The sequence below is a fragment of the Dreissena polymorpha genome, chromosome 1 (assembly GCF_020536995.1).
Source record: "Dreissena polymorpha isolate Duluth1 chromosome 1, UMN_Dpol_1.0, whole genome shotgun sequence".
In the NCBI taxonomy this organism is placed as follows: Eukaryota; Metazoa; Mollusca; class Bivalvia; order Myida; family Dreissenidae; genus Dreissena; species Dreissena polymorpha.
The window spans coordinates 34,956,165-34,973,325 of NC_068355.1; the positions used below are offsets into that span (position 1 = coordinate 34,956,165).

At 34.0% G+C, this 17,161-nt stretch overlaps 2 protein-coding genes across 2 annotated transcripts in view; one reads left to right on the forward strand and one right to left on the reverse strand.

Annotated features, from left to right (window-relative positions):
• LOC127876698 (uncharacterized) overlaps window positions 1-17,161 on the forward strand; it is a 238,369-nt gene that overhangs the window by 167,104 nt on the left and 54,104 nt on the right. The gene's annotated exons all lie outside the window — the stretch shown is intronic.
• Window positions 8,029-12,569, reverse strand: LOC127876764 (uncharacterized). Its single transcript, XM_052422229.1, has 6 exons — window positions 11,837-12,569; window positions 10,558-10,710; window positions 9,822-10,058; window positions 9,456-9,513; window positions 8,592-8,751; window positions 8,029-8,142 (listed from the first exon to the last, which is right to left on the reverse strand). The coding sequence occupies exons 1-6, from the start codon at window positions 11,860-11,862 to the stop codon at window positions 8,123-8,125; spliced, it is 654 nt and encodes a 217-aa protein (XP_052278189.1). The 5' UTR covers window positions 11,863-12,569; the 3' UTR covers window positions 8,029-8,122.

Below are 17,161 nucleotides of genomic sequence, written 5' to 3' on the forward strand. Positions count from 1 at the left end.
TTCTATAATGTCTTTCTTAACATTCAACTTCGGCTCACTTTGCGTACAATATGTTTTAAGCGTGTTTTTGCACGCCTTGCATTTTTTTGAACGCTCTCTGGGCGCCGCCATAGTTTTTGACAGACTGTACACGCCATTTTAATTGGAAAACATGCGATTTGTTAAACAACCCCGATAACCATTCTATATAAGCACCAAAAAGATCTTAAATACGCGAAAAGAACTCAATAAAAATCAATACGAACCAATGTAAAAATAATATTCGTAACTTGATTTTGTAATTCTGAATGGTATGACAAGATATTAAAATAAATACGTAACGGACATGAAAATAATTCGTAATTACGAAAATACGACCCTTTTCTGGAGCTCTAAAGCTAATTGTTTGTCATAATATCTCTTTAAACCTCACGCCATATACAAGTAGTGTTGCCATGATATCAACATCTTGATGAATTATAATTCAAATTTTTGTCTCATAAACATTTACTTTGTTTAACAAACAACCTCTACAAAGTTATCATTCCTACTGCCTTTCGACACCTCATGAACCTGAACCAAAAAAACTCGTAACTTTATGTTTCCTCAGGCAAATATCTTATTTGTACAATTAACAATTTCTTCGCCACATTAACAATCCTGCTACACTCACTAATGCCTCAAGAATGAAGTAAAGTTCAGGTGATCTACATCATTAGATATTTTGCATATGTCAGTGTCTTGAAGTATATAAGTAACAGAAACTTTGAAACCTACATACACTTTTTGGAATTTAATGGAAAAAGATTCATGATTGAATGAAGGAACTTTCATTAATCTTGAAGAACATGCGTAGATTTGATCTTCAGCATCTAAAAATATGTGAAATAGAAAAAACGACAATATCTTTTGGAGAGATAAATGTACCTACGCGATAAGCAAAGGACCTGTGCGGCAATTCCCGGGCTTTTTAGTCTGTTTAGTTAACACCATAGTAACATTTTCCATTAATAAAAGTGCTCACCTTTCCAATATTAAGAACCCAGTTGGACGAGGAATAGAAAGAGTCACATGCGTGAGTACATTTCAACCCATGCACATTGCACGCTTTTTCCGCATAAAAAACAGTGGAGCGATTGAGGGCCATCATGACCCTCTTGTGAATACTGTATGAGGGAAAGGATCTGATATTGTAATAAAATTGGTTTATGTAAGAACCTGCTTAATATTATCATTATAATTCCATGTTCATAACATGTCATTTATTAGAGCAATTAAAAATGTGGTGTGTTAAATAATTTGGTTTAAAGGTTTTATCTATACAGCTTGTTTGGTACAGTTTAAACTCAAGTAATCAAAACACACATTACCCAATAGTCATGTGACAGTATGCATAGTTACACTGTTAACCTCTATCATACAAGCGCCATTTGACGGTTAACTTGGGCGCTGTTCAGTTAGAAATTTCATATCACTTGTCTATGTTTAATAACATTGTGTGGGTGTGTGTAAAACATATGCTTGGACATAACTATTTCAAGTTATTTCAGATTGTAAAATCTTGTTTGTTGAAAGTGAATTAACAAAATGGCGACATCTGGAATTTCTAGAAATTCTGATGTGGTTATGTATTATTGTTGTACAATCTGCAAAACAGAGCGGTCTGTAGAAATTGATGCAGATTTTTACTGTGAAAAATGTCTTAAATACTTCTGCAGAACATGTATAAACTCCCACAGACAGCATGGTTGGTGGTTTTATAAAGAATCACCTTATGGAAAGGATAAAATAAGGAAGTGGCCACTTTCTAAGAAGATGGAGACTTCTCTTTTAATATGCATCATACACAAGCGTGAAAAGTTAACAATGTTCTGCCCGGACCACAATCATCTGTGCTGCTCTCAATGTGTTGAGCTTATTCACAGGTAGCTAAAATTATTGCTTATTTTATATCAGTATAAATTACTGCATTGTATAATTCAATTACCATCATCCATTTTAGTTTGTTTGGATTATTGTAATATTAGTTATATAAGTATTTCCAAATCAGTGCATGTGAACAATTTGTTGTTCAGCTTTAATTTGTTAATTTGTGTTTGTTAATAAATAACTCTTCAATGGTTCAAGTACATGGATTACAAGATATTGGCCATATTTCAGCAAAAAAACATAGTGTAAAGTCTTTCACTGAAATGACTAAATTATAAACTCTTTCTTTGTTGTTTCAAGTAAAAATGGTAAATGCAATAATCGTGATGGACCTAAAGCTGTGACAATCAACAATTAATAAACAGTAAATTTCTCATAAATAATGTAATGACTCCCATGCGGCAATGCGAGCTTTGTTTCAGAAAAACCTTAATTCAACCTGCCTGTATAATGTCTGTTGCATGTATTCCTTTACCCAATTTACATGTATGAAGGATATACGTCACACTTAATGGCTGAATGTTTGAGCCTGCATTTTTTAACTCACTTGAGCTTTATTATAACCTGCTCATGGTGAGCTTTTCTCAGCCTGATCTCTTTATGTTGATTGTTCGTTGTCTGTCCAACAATTAGCTAATGAAAACTATAGAGGCGTCACATCATTGTATTGCCCAATATTAATGGGATTTGGTAAGAACATAAATTGCCTCAATGATATTTCTGCCAAATTTGAAACTGGGCTTTGTGAGATAAAAAAATGTAGGTCACATAGTCAAATTGAAAAAAACAACTGTTTTTCAACTCTATACAACAAAAGCATTGTTCAAATACATTCTTAAATGTGCCAAACCGTCGTACCTGACCAACGTTTTGAAAACAGGTCCGAATGAAAATGCTTTGTTGTCGGTCCAAATGTCCAGTAAATAATTAAAGAGCAAAAGTTTCTTTATTTCATAGAATTAAAACATAAAAAACTAAAAGCGAGCTTGAATGAAGTATGAGCAGTACAAATTACCTCGTTTTTTTGTTAACAGTCATGAAATGTTACTGCACATGCGCACCGAACACTTTCTCCTATGCAAGTAAATGTGTCAATAGGTTTTACTGTTAAACCAAAACATGTTCTGCAACTCAGATCGTTGTATTCGGGTATTTACACAGGCTTTTTCCACCCTATGCCACGGGTCCGAAATTCGGCCCCATTCCCAATGCAAATCTGGTTGTTTTTTTCCCAATTGAAAAAAAAATTCCCAATTCCAAAAAAAAAAAAAAAAAAATTTTTGTTTTTTTACCTTAAAATATATAAGTTAACCTGATCCAGTGTAGAAAATAGAAAGTGTTGCATAATTAACTTATATGTTGCCTTGACTTTGTTTTAAAAACTGTAAAATATGTTAATGATTATTTAAGACTTTCCTTATTTTCCTCAAAATCCGGCGCTTCGCACGATTTTTTTCACCTCAAAAAAGGCCTGGCCTTTTCCCCAAATTCAGATTTAAAAACAAAAAAAACCTGCACTTATCTCACATGTTCATAATACTTTGTAAAATTTTAATAATAAGTTATCAAAATAGTCATTATTTACCAGTTAACGGCTTCTTTGAAATATAAGAAACACTATTTACATGCGATAATTTTTCCCAATTGAGCCAATTTTGCGAATAATTTTTTCCCAAAATGAGGGTTTTCACAACGCAAAATTCCCAAAATTCCAGTGTGGCGTATTCTCAAAATGGAGTGGAAAAAGCCTGTTACAGTTGATATTGATATTAATTTGCGCTTAATAGTGCTTTTTCATTGATTTTTATATCTTTGTGGTCGGTTTGTTGATATTTGTAGTTTAATGCTGAGTTTGCATATAATTTCCAGACCGGGAAATGTATGTCATTGAAATATTGTAAATACCTAGAATTGCTTTTAAAACTTAGTCTGTAAAATGATGTAATTGATAGCAACATGTGTTAAATTATTTGAGGTACTTCATTGAGTCCTTTCAAGTATAAAGGCGATGTTTTTGTGTAGAAATAATTTATTTACATTCTTCAGTCATCGTGACACCTAACTATAGGCATCTGAAAACATTGGTGTTCACAGAAATGTGCATGCCAGTATACAATTACTGAATTTTCAATTGAACACTTGCATTGTCTTTAACTTCATTTTGGTTTAAATATTTTTCTTAAGAATACTGTGATTGTGTTGTGATTTGTTAGTGTTAATTGTTCAGTGCTGTGTTTATTTTTCATTTCATTTTTATGCCCCCGGAGGAGGGCATATAGTGATCGCACTGTCTGTCTGTCTGTCTGTCCGTCACTTTGCGTTTAGGTTTTGAAAAATGCTCATTACTTCAATGTCCCTTCAGATGTAATCTTCATATTTGGTATGCATGTGTATATGGACAAGGCCTTTCCATACGCCACAACATTTTGACCCCTGTGACCTTGACCTTGAACTTAGGGTCCGTGTTTAGGTTTCGAAATATGCGTTTATGTTTCGAAAAATGCTCATAACTTCTATCAAAGCGTTTATAGGGGGCATATGTCATCCTATGGTGACAGCTCTTGTTCCAATAATCATTTTGTCAATAAATTTGAGTTGATGACGTGATGTATAGGTCTTATGAATCCCAGTCTGGTCGTACATTTTTTTTTTAAGTCAACAGGACCCAATATCCTGTGACCTTTAAATACTTTTGGGAATGTTTGGTTTGTCCGATCTTCATTAAACTTTTTATAGAATATTTTTATGCCCCCCTTCGAAGAAGAGGGGGATTATTGTTTTGCACGTGTCGGTCCGTCCGTCGGTCTTTCTGTCGGTCCGTTCACCAGATGGTTTCCGGATGATAACTTAAGAACGCTTAGGCCTAGGATCTAGAAACTTCATAGGTACATTGATCATGACTGGCAGATGACCTCTATTGATTTTTAGGTCACTAGGTCAAAGGTCAAGGTCTCAGTGACTATTTAGTAAAATGGTTACTTTTTCTTGTTTGTCCGATAAAGTCCACAGTTTTCATCTGATTCTTTTCAAACTTGTTCAGTGTCTTCATATTAATGATGATTTGAACCCTATTGATTTTCAGGTCACTGGGTCAAAGGTCAAGGTCACAGTGACTCGAAATTGTAAAAAGGTTTCCGTATGATAACTCAAGAATGCTGAGGCCTAGGATCATGAAACTTCATAGTTACATTGATCATGACTGGCAAATGACCCCTATTAATTTTTAGGTCAAAGGTCAAGGTCACAGTGACTCGAAATAGTAAAATGGTTTCCAGATGATAACTCAAGAATTCTTACGCCTAGGATCATGACACTTCATAGTTGCATTGATCATGACTGGCAGATGTCCTCTATTAATTTTCAGGTCAAAGGCCAGGGTCACAGTGACTCAAAACAGTAAAATGGTTTGCAGATGATAACTCAAGAATAATAAGGATCATGAAAATTAATAGGTACATTGATCATGACTGGCATATGACCCCTGTTGATTTGCAGGTCACTAGGTCAAAGGTCAAGGTCACAGTGACAAAAAAGTATTCACACAATGCTGCCACTACAACTGACAGCCCATATGGAGCATGTTTTACAAACAGCCCTTGTTTAAAAAGAGCAATATCGAAGCAATAACTCTAGAATGACTTCCCCTTGAATATGAGAAAATTTTGAAATCCCGCTTGTTTACGTAATTAATTCCACAGTTTTCATCCAATTATTTCCAAATTTGCACAGTATCTTTATATCAATGAGGACTTGAACCCTATTGAATACGAGCAGTATCGGAGACAGGGGTTTTTCAGCACTGTCTGCGCCTCCGGACAACGGAGGCACTCCCAAAGCAAACGGAACGGATCCCAAACCAAAATTATAAAAAAAATCCCAATTTCCGAAAAAAAAAAAAAAAATATATTTTTTTTTTTTTTTTTTTTTTAAGAATGAAGTGTCTTATAACTTGTGTGACTAACCAGTGTTTGTTTTGGTCAAAAATATTTGCTATAAGGTTTTGACTATTCAGTTCTTATCACAGAGTGTAACTGTTACTGAAAAACAAAACTGCAGTACTTGAATTAACGTTGAACATGCCCAATATTGCATCTGTTTACATAAAGAAGACAAAATAACCAAATAAAAACAAATTTATTTGTTAAACCACTGAATTATTTAAGCATGATTAATTCACAATTTTTTCCCAAATGAGCCGTTTCATCGAAGCAAAAATTCCCAAAATGACCAATTTTGTCAATAAAAAATTCCCAATTTGGTTAGACTCCTTTTCCCAAAATAGGCAGAAAAACCCCTGGGAGAAATAAGTACACGAAGCACATTACTCACATGTATAGTCCATCTTCATGAAACTTGGTAATAACATTAAATTTTGTTCAAATGATGTCAGTGGAGTTTAAAACTGGTCATGTTGGATGTAAAACTAGATCACTAGGTAAAATTGAAGAAAAGGTTTGTTGACATACTTGTAGATAACATTTATTGCATATTTTTTTTCATGACATTTGGTAAGAACATTTGTCACAATCATATCTCAGACTAGATCATAAATGATAAGTGGGTGCTGTAGGGTGAACTCTAGAGGCCAAATTGATTTTATAATGCTCGTAAAAGCATTTGTTTCAATGATATCTCGGCCAATTTTAAAACTTTTGAAGTAATAACATTTGTCCAAATGATTTCAAGGTTGAGTTCAAAGCTAGATCAATAGGTCATATTTAAAGAAAATATTATGAACACACAGTAGAAGTATTATATGTTTCCTCAATATCCTAGAAACTTACTGAACATTTATTTGAGTTATTTCTCCACAAAATAAGATATGATTTAAGTCAATTAATAAACATGTCTTCAATGCAGCCGGTAGTTTTGCTAAAATTACATGTATCTTTTTTCACACAACAAGTTGCATGTGTGACCCGCTCTTAATGAAACTTTCTCAAAATATTGATAAAGTGTGCTGTCATAATATCTGTTCTGCATAAACATTAAACTTTTTTTTTAAATGTACACCAGATGTTGGGGCTGTTTTATCACCAGACCAGGAAGTGCTATAATTGTAATCACCATTTTTGGTGTAGTTCGGTGTGTGGCTGTAGTGTTAGGTGTTCGTTTTGTACCGTCTTTGTTACCACTTTAGATTCACATTTTAATATATGATCCAGAATTCGTTGTCCAGGAATTTCTGTTACATCTCAAAATGTTTGGTGTCCAGGATTTTCACAACATGATACTTAAAATAAAATATGTGAATATTTGTATTGAAATAAGACGGTTGTACTGTGAAATTGTCAAATTCATATTTAAGATGTGTACCCTTATATTATGATGTTTTGTTTTCCCTGAATTTGGAGATGTAACATGGACTCGATGGAATTTTATGCCTTTAATTTTGGAAATAGATGAACAGTTCTAATGAGATTCATTCCTTTCTTGAATTACCAACAACTTCATGTTCCTAGCATAGATTTTCCACTCCAAAGTGCCATGACATTAAAATATGTGCAATTTTAATCGAAGATGTAACTGGACACAAAAATTGAACATTTATTCAATAAAAAACATTAAAATAATCAAAAGTTTTTCCTTTCTTTGATTCCAAATGAAAGACTAGTTACTTAGAAACATTTAAAACGATAGCAGTTCATAATTCTTGATTATAAATGACAATTCTGACATGTTTTTAGAAATCAGAGACTAACATTGGACGACAAAATGACTCTCGTTATCTCGATGTCAAAGAAATCAGACAAATTGCGAAGAGATAACCGAAGTTTATCCTATTTTCACCTTTTCATGTATGTAGTTTAATGCTGATTGAAAGAAATGCTGAAAGCTCCTATATTTCAGCATTAATTCCAACCTGCATTAAACAATGTTAACTAATTGGTTAGCTAATTGGTTAGTTAATTGGTTCACTTTTCAAAATAAAAAACTAAGCACATTACAGAACTTAAAAGGGGCTAAACACCTTCAAAAATTAAACCACAAATCTGATTTTATATCAATATATGAATGACAAGGAATATTAAACTATATTCAGTGCATATTGACCAATCAGATAAACGGATTTTAACTTGCAGGGTAATAAAAAAATAATAGCTTTTAAGGAGACAGATAGTAATTAACATATTATTTATTCTGAGATTTTCACAGACTAAAACAACAGCAAACTCTAAACTGCAAACATGGTATTTCTCCCTCTCTCTCTGCTTCACTTGTCTTCCTTGTAACCTGGAAATATAGGATGAGTTACATATTTTTAAAATTCAAAACAAGAAGTCAAAATAAAGTCAAAGACGGGGGAAATGCTTCAAAATCTGAGAAAACAAATGTATGTAGGTAAAGGTTTTGTTTATTATAGTGTCACCCCTATTAAAAGGGTAAGTCAGTCTGGCTTATGAGACACTTCCAACTGATTATACCAAGTACCTCCCAACTTCTATCACTAGGCAAGATGCCAGACGGATTTCAGTCACTAACCATTAATTTAACTAGCTCGCGGCTCAGGAACTGGCCATTTTATAATAAGTCCCAAAAGAAACATTTCCTGGACAAACGCTCCCTCTAGGGCTCGAACCTTCAACCTCCCGGTCCCAAGGCGGACACCTTAACCATTAGGCCACAGTACATTTACAATGTACATGTCACAGTTGATGCATACTTAATGTAACATTAAATACTTTCAAATCTGTAAAGTAGCCGACGACCTAGCTTGGACACTTTAGGTGGTTCCAACTTTCTCTGGATATCTGATTCAAGGATGGTATGCCTTATTTCATTCATAACCCATGCATTATCTTTATATTTCTTGAAGAATATGACCCACGGCCATTCATCCACCTAAAATGTAATACATGTTTAGTTGTTAACTATTGAGTTAAAGTTGCTGCTTATATAGTAAAACAAAAGCTTCTATACTATTGTTACTTATAACAAGTAAGGTGTTTCTAGCTTTAAAACAAATGCTTGCTTGATTCAATGGCATGTTTAGCTGCTTCCTATTAAATGCTCACTTCAGTACTTAAGTGTCGTTTATGGTTTGGAACAAGAAATTGTCTCGTTAAAAAAACACCTTTATTTGAAATTCTGAATTATCTCCAAAAATCAAATTATAAATTTATTAAATATATACATGTATACAAACATATTAAAAGTTTGCCAGACATTGATTTCAAATTTCAAAGACAGTTCAATATAGTTTCAAACTAGAAAGAAAATGAATTCTTAAAAATAACTGTGAATGACATTAACCCTTTGCAGCATATACCCATCTTTTATGTTACTACTTAATTTAAAAAAAACAGTTCCAATGGTACACATTTCATAGACATAACAAATTTTGTTTTGCATACCACTATATAGATTATACCAGTATAAAGATTAGTAGTGAATAGCATGAAACAAGATCAGCCGGCTGATTCATGCTATCCACACATGGCATTTTCAATTTCATTTTATACTGCAAAGGGTTGAAGTACTTGAAAACAATGGAACAGAAACAATAAACTGGACTAACGATTAACCCCAACAAAATGATTACTCACTACACCAGGAAGAAAACTTCTACCATGTTTGATCAATATGTAATCTCCAGCACAAATCCTATGGTAATGATTTAATACAATATTTATATATATCACCTTAGTCTATTATTTTTTATTAAGACAAGTACCTTTTCAAACACTCATTAGTTTCTACATGTATCACAGTGATCATTTATACATGAACATACATTTCCTGGGTAAGGGTATTCCAATATTGAGTGTATAGTAACTGCTTACTACAATGCTTAAATTAGGGGAAGAGAGAGAGAGAGACCTGCAAGTTGTCTTGAATTTAAAAACTGGGAAAAAAAATATCAGATTAAAATAAACTTCTTAAAGCATAATAAATCTAGTATATAAATGTACCTGATTATCTGTTCAGTATTGGAGCTTGGTGGTTGTCTGGTCACATCATTGAACTTCTTTACAGTTTCATCACTGGGTAACATCTCGACATAGTTACTGGCTGACTGCTTGGTCTGCTTGCTCGCCAACTGCTCGAGTTGGTCACTATCAGAATGCTCTGTCTGGTTTCTGACTGACTGCTCTGACTGGTTGCTGGATGACTGCTCAGTCCAATTCCACAGAGACTGCTCAAGCTCCCTATGGTATAACACATACTTATAAATACATACCTAATACCTTTTTGAATGTTTATGTTTTAAACCAATGTGTATGTATGGTAGAACCACAAACACAGGTAAGTGGAAAGCATCCCACACAGAAGTTCTTACCCCGACTTGGACTCTAACCCACACTGTCAGAGCCCGAGATGATATCTACCATAACCTAAATAACATAACTTAAATATTGTAGCTTTGGTGAAACTAACTATTGAGTATCCGGTTCGAGATCCGGTCGGGTCGAACTTCTTTCCGGCAATGAAAATATGTCACTCACCTACAATTCTTAGATTATGTGAGTATGAAGTCAGCGATATGGAAAGAAGTGGTGTAAGTACTGGTGTGAGAAAGCCAGGAAAGCATGGTAGATGCACTGACCGCCATGATATGACCGAAGCTGTTAAAAAGCGACGTAAACCCCATCACTCGTCACAACACTATTCTATTTTCTTAATTAGAATAGTATTAAAATGATGTACCTGAATGAAGTCATCTGGTCACTGGCTATGTGCTCTGTCTGGTCACTGGCTGGCTGCTTGGTCGGGTCATTGGCTGTCTGGTCACTGGATGGCTGCTCGGTTTGGTCAATGGCCGACTTCTTGGTCTGCTTACACAGAGACTGTTCGAGCTCCCTGTCGTAAAACACATACTTATACATACATAAAACTTATGAACACTGAATATGTCTATGTTTATTTGTTTTGAACCAATGTGTATGTATGGTAGGACCACAAACGTACATCAGGTACGTTGAAGGCATCCCAAATCTTGCCCCGACCGAGACACAAACCTGCACTGTGAGGGCCCCGAGAGTTTAGCGACCATAACCTCTGACCAACCCCTATTGCACTTTTAAAAAATGTATCAAAATAATTTAAAACCTGTAGACGTAACATGGACATCAATTGCTAGTGTCCAGTTACATCTCTTGGCACAGACATCAGGAAAAACATGTGTTTGTTAAATTCAGATAAAAGAAAAAGCATTGCTGATCAATGTATGAACTTACCTGCACTGCAACCATTTAAAGTACTTATAACACTTTGATGCACATACAACTATTACTTGTGCACATTGAAGATGTAATTTTGACACCAAAACAAAAAAGTCCCTGTAACAAAGACACAACTCATTGCATCAATGTTACATCTTAGAAAGCAAACTCAATTAGAACAGTGTATAGTTAATTTATTGTATGAAATAAATAGGGAAACAACTCAGGATGGAATGGATTAAAAATGTCATGATGATTTTCTTCCCAACAATTAAATGATCAGAAATTGCCTTCTGATAAGACATGGCATGTAACTAGGACACGACGGGTTTCCCAATTAATTGTAGTCCAAGTTACATCCTTTATGTCGAAAATGTAGTCCACGTTACATCTTTTGTTCAAACACTGTATTTGGTTAAACATAACAATTTAAAACATGGAACAGGGTAATCTCTAATTTGTTTCCATCCAGGCACAAGTATGTGGGAAAATATAAGTCGTAGCAGACAACAAAGACGACTAAATGCATTTTCATTCCTAAGATGTAACTTGGACACGACGTCTATTTTGAACATCGCCATTGAATCTTGCAGTTCTGTCGTCCTTTATTCATTTGCATTTTATTTTCGTACCAAAGTCAAATCATAATTCTATTCGAATTACTTTAAAACAATAAAACGATACCTAAGGCATGTCGTTTCACAAAAAAACTCGGATGTTTAAGGCTAGGTTAGGTTATTTCAGACGTAACTCTCTTCACTTACCGAACTCGTGTCGAAGATTCGGCCATGTTGTCAGCTTTTGTGTACACAAATTCGTTGAATGCGTTCTACGTCATCAAATAATGTGTGCAGTTATTTTCCGGCGCCTTTGCGCAACCGATATGTGAAAGTAAACAGCGTTATCGTAAAAAAAATGATTTTTCGAGACGTAACATTTTGGACACAAAAGGTCGCCCGATTTTATTTTTAGAAATAGCGGAAATGTAACGTTACCCCCCAAATTGATTTATTCTGATGATGATTGTAGGTATTTTGAAGGCAACACCGTACCATTGTAAGCACTGATTAGACACAGACTTAAGTGTAAAACTTATATCTCTAAAGACGTAACAAATTGGACTCGAAAATTACGTCTCGAAGGACCAATTTAAAAATCTATTTTTCTTTTAAATGGTTTACAGAGGCTCTTCTATTTTGTAAGCATGCTTTAGGGGTTCCATCTGTTTATTGATTATTTACTTTGTTCAAGACGTAACTCGGCATAAAGATGCAACATTAAACGCGATTTATGCACTATCAAAAAAAATCTAAAAAAATGTCCACATTTTCACCACATTATGTGGATTTTCCCCTGATCGTGGAAAGCTGTAATTACATTTACCAGTGATGATATTCGCCAGTTTAATGCACTTATCCATGAAATAAGAAACTACATGCACAAACAGCAGGAAGTTAAGGTAAAATGTGATTCTTTGAGATGTAACAGAAATTCCTGGACAGTGAATTCTGGATCATATAATCAATGAAACTTTAAACTTTGTTAGAATGTTTATCTAGACAGTATTAAGGCCAAATATGAATCTGATTCATGTGCGCGGCCGGTGCATACAAAACTTCATTATTGAATACGCCTGAAATTGGTGCGAAGATTTCACGTTGCATGCAGCACATCCGTGTATATGAATTCATTACTCATCATATGTTTGGCCAATAACAAAGGCTTATTAAATAAAGTAATTCCAATGTTTTTCACACTGTCATAAACCATATATAAAACTGTCGTGTATGCACTGTTTGAAATTCTTTAAAAAAATGATTTTAAAGTTATTTGAAAAAAGCATCACTTACCTGTGTGTTTACATCCATTGACATGAATTAGTGAACCCTTTAAAGTCATGTGATCCTGCTTCTTGAATATATGTCAAGGCCGAGTTCAAATTTTGTGTCATTTGTGTGTTGAAAGTAGTTTACCAGATGAACAATAAGAAAATCCTTTGTGCAACTACAGAGACCATATTTCATGACTCATTCTGAAAACAACTACGAATGTGTACATTGACAATATCTAGGCCAAGTCTGAAACCCTATTGATTTTCAGGTCACTGGGTCAAATGTCAAGGTCACAGTGACTCGAAATAGTAAAATGGTTTGTAGATGTTAACTCAAGAATGCTTAGGCCTAGGATCATGAAACTTCACAAGTGCATTGATCATGACTGGCTGAAGACCCCTAATGATTTTCGGGTCAATAGGTCAAAGGTCAAGGTCACAGTGACTTGAAATAGTAAAATGGTTACTTTTTCTTGTTTGTATATTTAAAAGTTATTTGAAAACTGCATCACTCACCGGTGTGTTTACATCCAATGACATGAATTAGTGAACCCTTTAAAGTCATGTGATCCTGCTTCCTGAATATATGTCAAGGCCGAGTTCAAATTTTGTGTCATTTGTGTGTTGAAAGTAGTTTACCAGATGAACAATAAGAAAATCCTTTGTGCAACTACAGAGACCATATTTCATGAATCATTCTGGAAACAACTCAGAATGTGTACCGGTATCTTGACAATATCTAGACCAAGTCTGAAAGTGGATAACATGCCTCTAGAAACAATGTCACCAAGTCAAATCTTAAACTAAATTCAGTGGGGTCAAAAAATAGACCACCAGTTGAAGCCTTCCACAATTCATGTCCAGGAACTCAGATTAACCCTTAAAGGGACTTTCAATCGCGACGACGAAGAAAAGAAAAGTTGTAAAATACCATATGTTTTTACCATTATAAGTTTATATTGATTAAAATAGCATGACTGGTATATTACATTACTTGAAAAAAAGTTGTTAAGTTTTCATATTTTCTGTATATTCGGTAATAAATTTTACTGGGTATGTCTACCAGGTAACTACCAGGCAAAAATATAAATAACGCCAGTAGATTGAACATCATCGTCACGTGGTAAACTCAGGAATGCAAATTGTGCATGCGTAGTGAATTGTATACATTTTATATATAAAATGATCAATATACTTGCGTTATTTATAGTGTGTTTATCGTTATGTCACATATTTTTGTGATGTACTTTTGATTTCACATTGCAAAATTGTATTACCTAATATACTGAAAATATGAATTTTGTTCAAGTTATGTAATATACCAGTCGTGATTTTTTAATCAATATAAACTAATAATTGTAAAAAAATGCGGTATTTTACAACTTTTATTTTCTTCGTCGTTGTGGTTGACAGTCCCTTTAAGGGCCATCATCAGATGGCCTTCTTTATTCATACTATGTTTTTTGTTTAATTATAATATGATATGCAATGCCTACATTCTTTATACTCAGAAGAAAGTCAAGTGTGGGCTATTATGCAACCAATTATCATGGGAGCTAAACATTTTGAAACTATTATATTCAAAGAAATGGTTTCATAAATGATAACATGTTTAAATACAAGATCAATTCGCCATGTTGGTGCAAAAATTGCTATGTGCCTTCTCATTTCAATGTCATATGATACCTTTTTTGCACCAAGGGGGCAAATTATACTTTTGAAAAATCACTTAAAATTAGTCAAATTGCTTTACATTAGACGGTAACAAGAATTTATCTCTTGATTAAAAATTATGGAGTTTCAATATTTGTCAATATACTTGTGATTTGTGTCGAAATGGTTGAGTGTATGTGTGTATGTGCTAGTCCATTGTTAATTTTTACAGTATTTAACAATAAGTATGAATTACCACAGCATTCTTCATCTATTTATTAATGAAGCTAATGACAATTTATGCCAGAAAGCAATTAGTAAAGAGGAATTAAGTTCTCATAATTTATAACCTTAAAAAAAAGAAAAATATTATTGTAAAAGAGACATATACAAATATTGTATTTTATACTTAGATTGCCATTTCATAAGAATTATTTAAACTTGGAACACTGAAAACACTGAATGTCTTAATAAAAACACACTTTGTCCTGTGGCACTTTAATCAGTATAATAATGATGAGTTAAATATACATAACTTTATGTTAATATACACATGTTATACACAATTTGTTGTTCAATGCGGTTTGCATTATTTCCCAAACACACAGTAGATAGATACATATTTATTTATATATTTTTATTTTAATAATAATCAATATAGTATTGCCTCTAGAAAAGTCACATGTGAATTGATGTACATGTAACATGCATTGTTATAGTATGTGCCTAAATATGTTTTTTGTTAAAATGCCCCTTTAAATTTGTATTATAATTAATATCGTTTCGGGGTAAACAGTTGGTTATTGGTCAGTTGATCACTATTCAATCACTTGATGTATCCTGTGTGGTTGTTTTTCAGACGATGCTTACAAGTAACTCCATTACCTCAGGCTGCCAGCGGGAAGTCAACCAACTTCAAGAACCTGTCTGTCAGAACGGAAAATACTCTTTCACAAATGAAACAATGTCAGACATATCAGGAGGACAGAATGATGTCTCTTAAGGTTTCATACAAAGAACATGAGAGGCTTATTGTGGATGGTTTGCGTGTGAATATAGTATCGTATTTACGCCAATGTGAAACCAGCACAGTTAATACAACACATGAATATATGCAATACCCAATCAGTGAAATGCGTGAGAAAATCAAATATTTATTAGCAGATTTTGAGAAAAGCACTATTAAGGAGAAGAAAGAAGAGCTAAACCTGAAACAAGCTCCTCTCAAGGTTGTGAGAAACAGCTGCATTAGACTTCACTATGAATTGTTCCATCTCCATGTAGCCATACCGAAAGTACTGGGTAAAGAACTCTCTTTTATTGCCAGTAAAAAATGTCTGGAAAATATACAACAGTCTAATATATTTATAAAAGAGAACTTTCCAAACCATGTTTTCACTGTGAATGGGAAGTCTGTGCACAATGTAAAAATGCCAAGTGAATCAAGCGCATGTCATATCACAGCAGTATGTGCTCTCCCAAATGGACAGGTACTGGTTGCAGACTACTATAATGAGAGAGTAAAGCTTCTGAACCAGCAGTACCAGGTGGTGAGCCACTTGGATGTGAGGGATGGATTCATACATGACATGTGTCTTATCACACCCACTGAGGTTGCAGTGGCTATGTCGAAGTATGAGGTCCAGTTTATCACAGTAAGCCAGAGCCAGATTGCCAAAGGCAGGAATCTAAAGTTACAACATAGATGTCGTGGTATTGCCCACAACCAGGGTGACCTATATATCTGCTCTGGTACTGCTCTGTACAAGTTCACATTGAGTGGCGAACTGGTCTGCAGACTTTATGAAGATTCATCAGCTGATTTAACAGGTAAGAATCATGGTGGATTCATCCTTATAACATGTGTGATATGTACAGAGATTTTCTAGCCATTTTAAGAAAAAGAGTCTTGTCAAATTGATATTTTTAAAATCGATAAAATGGCACATTGGGGAATTTTGTTATCGACTAAATGGACCGATTTTTTCTTAACAACAAATATTCGGTCTTTTTGAAACTAAGGGCAAACAAGAGTTGTCTCGCATTCAGGTAGGTATCGGGTAACAAGTAAACGAACCAAAAGAAAACAAGTTATCATATGCTTCTCAGATCTCTGAAATCGTAATATTTACTGTTCATTTCAATCTACGTATACAGTTATTTCTTTATTGATTGATATACTTATATACTAGTTTGTGTACATTAGTATTTTAATGCTGTATTGCCATATAACTTTGCAACCAAAAGCTTTTCATCAGTAAAAGTTAAGCACCACTGATAAATAAGCTTTCTGCTTTTAAAACTGTGCCTGTTGCATTAATCAATTGATTCCCAACATTTGTTACGTTCCTGTCAAGTATTTCATTGATTCATTCACCTCACTATTGTGGGTTTATTTTAAATATTGATTGATATTCTTCTGTCACTGTCACACTTTACTATCAGTTTCTGAAAGAAAAATTGTTTTAACATCAATTTCATACCAGTTAACTTTATTTTCTTGATTTAACGATAAATTCATGATGATGTTTTTTTAACTGATTTTTTGGTTTAACCCTTTCCCTGATAGACCTCTTATCTGATCTGCCACTCCAGGCCAATACCA

What these genes read in the sequence shown, in the direction of transcription:
- LOC127876764 (XM_052422229.1), bottom strand. Translation starts at nt 11,862, where the DNA reads ATGGCCGAATCTTCGACACGAGTTCG. An exon ending in GAATCTTCGACACGAGTTCG is followed by an intron (nt 10,711 to 11,836) that starts GTAAGTGAAGAG and finishes GTTTTACGACAG; the next exon opens with GGAGCTCGAACAGTCTCTGT. An exon ending in AATACTGAACAGATAATCAG is followed by an intron (nt 9,514 to 9,821) that starts GTACATTTATAT and finishes TCATTACCATAG; the next exon opens with GATTTGTGCTGGAGATTACA.